Source organism: Phyllosticta capitalensis, assembly GCF_038381095.1.
Source record: "Phyllosticta capitalensis strain CBS 128856 chromosome Unknown BKA78scaffold_1, whole genome shotgun sequence".
Lineage (NCBI taxonomy): Eukaryota > Fungi > Ascomycota > Dothideomycetes > Botryosphaeriales > Phyllostictaceae > Phyllosticta > Phyllosticta capitalensis.
Window position 1 is genome coordinate 2,628,628 of NW_027117439.1, and position 9,064 is coordinate 2,637,691.

Genomic DNA, 9,064 nt, shown 5'->3' on the forward strand with positions numbered 1-9,064 from the left:
GCGACATCCAGCCTCCTACTCCTTCCTAACCGATTCAATAGCCCTGCTGCCACTGCGGCGGCTGGGGGCCTTCATTCTGCATACCAGGCCCAACACCACCAGGGCCCACAAGACCTTGAGCTTCCCACTCGGCCGCAGTCTCTCCTAGCATGGCAGCCTCGTCAGCGGCGGCCTGCGCAGCCGCAGCCTGTGCTTGCATTTCGCCCCAACCGAGGCGCTCGAGCTCGCGGCGAAAGAAGTCTTGCTCCCGGTCGAGAACGCCTTGCTCGGCACCCAGGCGTTCCGGGTAGCGCTTGAGGTTGAACCAGTGGGTGAGGGCGCGCAAAGCCTGTTCGAGAGGCACGCTCTCGTCGACGTCGGCGTCAACATCCGATCCCGCAAGCCAGTCGTCGCGTAGTTCTGGGCGGCAGTGCAGGTAAACAGCGGTGATGACACGCATGTTGGCTTGTCTCCACTTGCGCCCGCAGTAAGGCACTTGGTTCTTGAAGAGCTTGAGCGTGTACAGTCGCAATTGTGGCTGAGGGATTTTGAGACTCTTGCGCAGATACTGGCTTGATTTGTACTGCACCAGCATCAAGTTGCGGTGCGCCTTGTTCTTACAAATCTTTTGCATGATTCGCAACAGGTTGATGTTGCTGAAAAAGTTTCGCCACGAGAAGGAAGTTATCGGTTCCGTGGGCAAGTTGGTCACCGGGATGCCGAGCTCGTCAACTTCGGGTAGATGATTGCCACTACCGTCGGTAGAGACCGAAGGTCCGGGCTCCCCAGTTGCGATGGATTGATCTTCTGTTATGGAGTCCAGGAGGCTGTCGGCAGAGGGTTGGCGCCGAATCGGAGGTGGAACGGCCTCGTCGGGGTCTTGATGCTCGTCTGATTCGGCGCCGGGGTATGCCTCTGCATCTTTCAGGCCCTCGCGGGAATGTGTGCGACAAAAGTAGAAGAAACTGGAACGTGTTAACTACAAAATGACCCTTGGATCTGGCGAAGAACCTACTTCAGATCTTCTCTATCGCATTTGTAGTTGATAGCCTTTTCAATCTCTTGCAGCTGAAGCAGCTTGAGCGTCAACGGAATGTAGTTGGAGTCGACAAGCAACTGCGTGAGATATTCCATCTTGAGGATGTCTAAATCAAGTCAGCACTCTCTGTTGGGAAAAAACCAAGCGTACACTCACGAGACAGTTTGAACCACTTGAGCAAGAGAATCAAGATACCAGAAGCAGCCTTGTCTTGGATCTCTTCTGTCCTCATCCTGTCCAAGTCCTCAAGGGGAATCCTGGTCATGTCAGGATACAATATCCCAGGACTTCCATCACCTGGGCCGCCATTCTGACCAACTTCCATGCCGACGGCTGTTGGACTGTTGCTCTGGAGAGCGAGCGTCGCAAGATGGGACAAGAAAGTCCGAAGCAGGACGATGACCAATGATTGCAGGTGCGGAAGAACAGCCGCCTAGTCATATGTTAGCAAGCCAAGTCTGAAGTAGCGGTAATGTACCAACATAGAATTTGTCAACCCGTTCCAGCTTCTTCGCCACCATATCTTGATGCTCGCTCCTTTGCTCGGGGGCTTTATCATTGTCGAGCTTGACGGCGTTCAATTTCTTATCCAGCTCCAAAGGCTCGATGTCACCGTCTTCCGGACCAACCCAGCCGCGCTCGTACTTCATGAAAAGGACACGCTCTTCCCATAGTTGCTTCATCGCACGGGTAGCTCTCATCCTTTTGGCAAAAAGTTCGGCGGCTTCGGAAATGGAGGCCGGAATATCGCTTCCTTCCCATTTCCGTCCGACCAGCATGTCTTGAAGATCGGTGGAGCCCTTGCCACCAAGGTTGTTGCTGGACTCGTCAAGCGGAGGGTAGAGAAATGGGAAAAGTTGATTGGTTTGGTAGTTCTGTTTCTTTCCGCCTTTGCCTCCTGGTCCGGCTGGCGAAGGAGGCGGAGATGGAGCAGGAGTAGCGATGTGAACTGGTTGATACAGAATCGAAGTGCCATTGATATTACCGACACCTGGTCCGGAAGAGCCTGCTTCCGAAGCCTTACTTTGGTGGTTCTTCAATGGAGGTAGAATAGAGTTATTTTCAGGCTCCAAAGGGAAGAGAGGTGGTGGAGGATTGTATGCCGGGTACTTGGAGCTGATCTCCTGTCGAAATAGGTGGTAATCTAATGGTGAAGCTGTGATAACTGGTTGACCCCGGTTGTCTGCAGTTTCTTCCAACGGGTCTTCGAAAGACTTTTTGAGCTCCTCCAGCTCTGAGAGTCCACCAAAGTTGATCAATATGGACTTCCAAGTCAACAGAAGTATCTGTGTCTATTAGTATCGCGCCATGACAGGTGCTTGTACTGCTTACCTTGTGCTGCGGGGGCCCGACAGAGTCGTCCCATCGCAAGCTGGTAATGGCCTCGATAAGGAAGACAGCCAAGTCCGGCTGCAGCTCAGCTGTGAAGAATGTTAACAAAGCTCAGTCGTTGGGTCGGTAAAACTTACATAAATCCCGTTTCAAGGGAAGCGGTTGGCCGTCCATCCGATTTTCCGTCCGCGCGACTTCGTGAAATACGTACAACAGCGTCAAAGAGCACCACAGCTCGCGGCGGTCGGCTTCTCTCTCATCGTGTGGAGTAATTTCTGACTCGACAGCGTCCATGGTACTTTCACGACGTCAGTGAATCTGGGCGACGAATTTGGGCAAAGCAGACAACTCACAACTCGCGCACAATGGCAGAACGAGCAATGTCGAATATTGGTTGTAGACCATGGCACTCATGTATTATCTTAACGCCATTGCGAATCCAGTCAATTTGCACCTCTGACTTGATATAGTTGAAGGATTGATCGGCATCATTAGCTGGCGGAGAAAAGTCTTCTTCATCCTGCAGGTTGGAAAGGCCTGCGGTTTCATGCCAGCAGCCCAAAGCAATGTAGGCCAAGGCCTCAAGGCTTCGCAAATGGGCGTCTTTGTCGGACTGAGAGAGGGTCCCCACCAGTTTCCGCACGAGTCGCTCTCTGGTCGTCGGCTCGACCTTGCACCAGTCCATCTCGCCCTGTTCATATGCCGCCAGGTTTGAAAGTGTGCCATCGCCAAGCGCGACCCATTCCTCGACGAACGAGGATAGCGACTTGAGCAGCATGGCCTGCTCCTCCAAACTGTATGAAAACCATTCCTCAATCTCCTGGGCAAACGAAGAGGCATCGTCGTACTCGAAGGCATAGGGAGTGGGCTCGACTCTGGGCATATCAGTGACGAGCTTTTTCAACTGCAACAGCGAGAGCGAGTCCGTCGGCTGGTGACCAGGTTCATAGGGCGGAGCCGGTGGCGCGGGGGGTGGTAAGCGCTGAGGGGCTGGAGCAGACTTGTCACGCCTGAGAGGAGGTCTTGTTGGCAGAGTGGCGCCATCATTTGGTGGTGGTGGATTGCCCGCCTGCAGATGTTCAATGGCCTCAATGACCTGTTGTTCGGCAGTGTCGAGCGGAGGTTTGGCGACATCCTCGTCTGCACCGATATTCCCGACCGGATCCGAAGGCAAGGCCATCATCTCAGCCTCGTCTACGCCCACGGGTACCTGAGGGACGGCCTCAGAAGGGTCCGGAAGTTCGGAAGGTTGTTGCTCCATTGTGACACGGCTACGGGGCAGCGAGACAGAGATAAGGTAGCAGCGGTGCAGCAGACGGGCTTGCGACAACTGGCATCGTCAGGCGGGCGTGGTTAACGAAGCATGGCGCGGCGCTGGAGCAATTGGGTCGAGATGATGTTTGGATGTCGTCGAACGTTGGACAGCGAGCGAGCATGGATGCGATCGATGGCGGGGACAGCAGGCGGAAGTCGTGGCCGCCCCGAACAGCAACGACCACGCGGCCGTCTGCAGTGAGTGTGTCGACGAGACATCTGCACTCTTTTTCCCTCACCACCATTTCTTGTCTTTGACGATGCCAATAGGTACATGAGACTTTGGTACCAGCCAAGTACCAGTCCAGCCTCTGACGACCTACCATTCAGAATGCCTTGGTTTTGCCCTGCTCCCTCAGCTGCTCGCCAAGGCCACTTGACGTCTCTCCAAACAGCCTCTGTTTTCAGCTTCTCCATCGCCCGAGTCTTTTTCCTCTGCTGGACTGTCCTCGATGATTCAACCGCCGCGGTCGACCGGCTGTATATGGTAGCACACGCGATGCCTCGTTCTCGGCCTCCGTCATACACGCCGTGCCACACCACCACAGCCCTCCACGATCGTATCCTATGTTTATGATGCGCCACTCAATACTTTGCAGCTTTTTGTCGCTCGGCCAAGCCTGTGGAGAATCTGACGTGCAGATGCCAGCAGTACCTGTGGTTGAACCATCTTTTTCTTGTTGCACCGCCCCGACTACTTGGGGCCATCCAAACGCTTGGCTCGAGGCCGGTGTGTTGGTACATGTCAGCTCTCCACAAAATCCAGCAGGTCTTTTTCGGTCTTGCGGAATCTTCCTATTGGCACTCGTCGTCACGTTGGCAATTTTTTTTTCGGATATCGGGCTGCCAGCATGATTTTCCTTTTCGTGCCCTTTCCTCGTGCTGCGCGTTGGCCCCCTTCCACCCATCGAATTAGGGTTGCGCATCCGACGCGGGAATACTCCATCAGGAAGGGCAGGATTGCCGCTGGCGCTTCAACCCCCAGAATCGGCCCAACCGCTTTCCTCTAGCAGATTGTTGCTCCGCTCAGCCTTGCCGGGATGGACAAGCGCATGATCCCGCGTACCAATCCGCGCGGAGGCAAGCTTACCACACTACACAGCAGATGTGCATAGCACCTTTTCAGATCTCTTGGGTCCAACTCGCAACCCCGCGTGCTCTGAAAGGCACATGGCTCAGGTTCTGAACCATAGAGCTCTCCGATATTCAGCCTCGGCGTCATTTGTCACACGTAATTGGGGCCTTCCATCAGTTGACTACCGCAATCAGCCAACAACCTGGCTCCCATGTCGCAGTGGCAATTATCACACCATTTATTACTACTGAGACCTGTCAAGCATCCAGGTAAGCTAGCCTTTCCTTTTTGAGTGGGGAGCCGTGCTTGGGTAAGCGTTTGATGCTATTCCGTGTAGCAGCAATCATTTCATGGGGCCCCAAAATCCTCCGTTTCTCAGTGGTGCCAGTACAGAATAATCTTCTTGGCGGTTCTGCGGGAGGATTTGCGGTAACCGTCACTGCCACATGGCTCTGCTGTGCACGATACCAGGATCGAATCCACAAACAGAGCCTCCATTTTGTGGGCTGATCCATTGCTTCTGAACTTTACAAGCCAAGAAGTCTTTTGCAGCCTGCTGCTACGGGCCACAATGGCTCAAAACACTTTCACTTGGCGTCCCATGATCTATTTTCGTGGGCCAAATCTCCTATCACGAGTTAAGGTTAGGTAGGCTCGTAAGCGGTGCATGTGCAGAGTGCATACACCACCCCGTTCTTCAGAATGTAAGTTGTCAGCGCAAGGGAGACTTTTCCTTTCCAAGCTTCCGTCATGACAAGCCCGCTTTCCCAATTCAGTCTTTCGTTGTCCTCAAAAAGGCCGTCCCTCCCATCTTTCCCCCTCCATCCCTCACTGCTCAGCTGCCTATCGTCGACATGCTTCCCTCTTTCACCATGTTCAGTGCGGCAGCACTTGCTTCATTCCTCTCACTTGTTTCTGCTGCACCTCTCGAGAAGCGTGCTCCCAGTGGACCCGTCATTTCTTCCAACTTCCCGGACCCTTCAATTATAAAAGTAGGAGGCACTTGGTACAGCTTCGGTACAAACCTGGGAGATTCCACGGTTCCACACGTCCAAATAGCCACAAGCACCGACTTCAAGACATGGACTTTGACTGGAGATGATGCTCTGCCAAATCTCCCGGCTTGGGTAGCAACTGGCACACCGGCCGTCTGGGCTCCCGATGTCATTCAGAACGACAATGGCAACTTCGTCATGTACTTTAGTGCTGCTCGAGCTGCCAATGCTGCACGTCACTGCGTCGGTGTTGCGACCTCAGACACCATTACGGGACCGTACACTGCTCAGTCCACGGCGTGGGTGTGCCACAATGACCAAGGCGGTTCAATCGACGCTTCGAGCTTTGTTGACTCTGACGGATCGCGCTACGTCACCTACAAGATTGATGTAAGCCTCTCGTTTTTTCAAATGAGCTTCGAAAGTACTGACGTTATCATAGGGAAACTCTCAAGGCAGTGGCGGCGCTTGCAACAATGAGAACGCACCCATCAAATCGACGCCGATCATGCAGCAGAAAGTCGGCTCCAACGGCATTGACAAAGTCGGCGACCCCTACCAGATCCTAACCAACAGCGACAGCAGTGTCGATGGTCCAGACGTTGAAGCCCCTTCAATTGCCAAGTTCTCCGACGGCCGCTACGTTTTGTTCTTTTCCTCCAACTGCTACACTACCATCAACTACAATGTCAATTATGCAACCGCTTCCAGTAAGTTTTCTGTCTTTCCACTAGACTTGCAAATCAAAAACTGTCTGTCTTGCCAATATATGGTTCGCTAACAGTTGATAGGCGTCAGTGGTCCCTACACTAGAGCCTCAACCCCTCTCTTCACTTCGAGCTCCACCGGTCTCTGGTCCCCCGGTGGCGCAAGCATCGCGCCTGATGGTCAGCATTTGGTGTTTCACGCTTACATTGAGGCGGGCTCTTCGATTCGCGCAATGTACACGGCCCAATTGTCCTGGAACGACAACGTTGCCTCCGCTTGAGCAAGAGTAAAGAGGGGTAGCAATGTGCAAAAGTCTCCGCCCGAATCTACCTGCTGACTAGATCGTCAAGCGTATGCGGTTTGCAGCGCTAGTTGCGGGAAAGCGGTGGTGCTTGCGCGACTTTGCAACGAGTGCGGTCTAGTGTCGTGCCTGCAGAACTTGCTTGGCATCCACTCCACTGGTCATATGGGTAATTTTTGCTCCCTTTTTCTCGCTTTTTTGATCGGCATTTTCCTACAGCATTTCTCAAGCGATAGCTCAGCTCCTGTTGGGTCTCCAGTTTTTACAGCAGGATTCATATACCCTCCATGTATGTCCATCGACGTTTTTGTCTCCTGCACGATTTCTGTCATATTTGTCACGATTTTCCGATTTGTTTGCCGGAGCCATTTCGCAGCCTCGGGAATTGAATGGTTGCCGAATATACATACATGTACAGCGCGACGCAGAACATGTACATTGCGAGCTGGAACCCCGAAGCATGGTTAGGCGCACAGCACAGCGTTGCATTTCCAATTATCTATCAGAAAGAGCTCCAGGTTTAATGTACAACTTCAAATCATCTTATTGTCCGTCCATTGTGACTATTGAAATGGTCAAGGGGTGGTGTGAAGGGTTTGAGGTGTTTGATCTATCGTTGAAAGGGATGCGTCTGCTTCGCCGGTATCCGGAGCATTGCAGTCTTGCTGTCCATATTGGCGCATACGAAGAAGTTGCCGAGAAGTCGTGAACCCTTTTTCCCAGTAAGATGACGAAGACGCTGACATCAAACCACAGCAAGCCACTCGGAAATTCGGAGTCAAATCTTGGGGGGTTTGTGCGGGGGCAGCACACCACTCGGAAGCAAATATTCTTGTCGTCGTGTTTGGCCGGAAAAGTACACGTTGGATGCAGCATCTTGGTAAGTGCATTGCTTGAACAAAGTCGCTCGGGAGCTGTTTGTGTTCCCTCGCAGGGGCAGTCGGACGCGCGCCAACGCTCTCCGGCCCCTCCCTTCTACCGGCCGGGAGCGTCCTTCCTTCCCGCCGCCACCCACCGGCGCCTCAACCTAACCTTCCACCGTCGAGCTACCGATTCCCTCTTTCCCGCCTTGCCGCACTTGCATTTGAAGGAAGCAGCTTTGGTGTAAATCCGACGGCAGTAGTTTGACCCGCAGATGTGGGCCGGCCGACGCGATGCAATGCTCGCGCGGGAAGGGATGAAGGTTGGCCTACGCGGACGTTGGCATCAGCCAGTCAGACTCAAAATGACGCTGTCCCTCGAGAATCGTGGACAACCTGCCCCTCATCGTGTGATGAACCGAGAGCAGATCGGATTTTAGTCCGCTAGAAACGTCGATAAGCCCGAGTCGAGCTCGACGACCAGGATTGCGCCGTCCACCACGCGCGCAGCGGTTCGTTCCCGTTGCGCTACTGTAGTGTCAACCAGAAGAGGTACAACGGGAAGATCGATTCCTGCTTGGGAGAGCGAGTGCTGGCCGGTCAAGGCTTGAGTCGTCTTGGACGTCGCCTTTGCTGGCCCGTCTCGGTTCAGCGGTGAGTTTCTTTTGCAGAGCACACCTTTGCTGGCCTCTTGGTCTCTTGACCACGTTGTCTCTATTGCTAGCTATTCCTCCTCTCCAAGTTGCTGCCAAGGTAGGAGCTGCGAGATTCGTGCAACACACGTCGCAAGCCACGTCAATCATCGTCATCATCAGCCTCAACACCGACTGGAATTTTTCTTGATTCTCCTTACTTTCAAAAGCTCAAGCATACTCAGTCGTTGTTCCAGCCGAGGAGCAACATGATGTAGCATTCGAGTCTGAGACAAGGAAATGCAAGAAGACTTTGAGCTTGGATGAATCAAGTGGCCTATTGCAACCCTTCTTCGAGAGGTCTCTTTAATTCTCCATGGCAGCCAAGAGCAACAAATGGACATGTTCACTCCTCACAAGCCTCAAAAGTTCAAACTACATTCTTATGTCGCGTTTTAGTCAAAATCCTATAGTCTTGTTCCTTTACCATTCCGTGCAGCTAACCCTATACGCCCGCTTCAACACCACATCCATCAACGACGCAAAACCAAAGTCTGACAATGTGGACGGGAAGATGCGCCTGCCTCGGCTAAGATTTGACGATGGTCGCGAAGTGAAGGCGGCAAGCAGGTACCGGTGACGCCTTATTCGGCCATCCAATACAGCCTTCCCAGGCCAGCTCAACGCCACAAAGACGAAAATGTCTTACACCGGTACTTGCTTCCGCTATACTCTTTGCCGATATCGCTCGTATGTACTGGTACGCTCGAGTACAGACACACTGTTGTACCGAGTACCAGGCTAGCGAGCTCGTGCCTGGAGGAGCCTG

At 53.3% G+C, this 9,064-nt stretch overlaps 2 protein-coding genes across 2 annotated transcripts; one reads left to right on the forward strand and one right to left on the reverse strand.

Moving 5' to 3' along the window:
• Positions 1 to 34: 34 nt before the first annotated feature.
• Positions 35 to 3,611, reverse strand: BKA78DRAFT_243642 (uncharacterized protein; the record flags this gene model as incomplete). Its single annotated transcript, XM_066883967.1, has 7 exons — positions 35 to 944; positions 995 to 1,124; positions 1,175 to 1,451; positions 1,501 to 2,304; positions 2,351 to 2,439; positions 2,488 to 2,648; positions 2,704 to 3,611. The coding sequence occupies 7 exons, from the start codon at positions 3,609 to 3,611 to the stop codon at positions 35 to 37; spliced, it is 3,279 nt and encodes a 1,092-aa protein (XP_066749612.1).
• A 2,000-nt stretch (positions 3,612 to 5,611) lies between these two features.
• BKA78DRAFT_329393 (glycosyl hydrolase) lies at positions 5,612 to 6,722 on the forward strand (the record flags this gene model as incomplete). The annotated part of the gene is made up of 3 exons (XM_066889665.1): positions 5,612 to 6,124; positions 6,177 to 6,444; positions 6,526 to 6,722. The coding sequence occupies 3 exons, from the start codon at positions 5,612 to 5,614 to the stop codon at positions 6,720 to 6,722; spliced, it is 978 nt and encodes a 325-aa protein (XP_066749613.1).
• Positions 6,723 to 9,064: the final 2,342 nt, after the last annotated feature.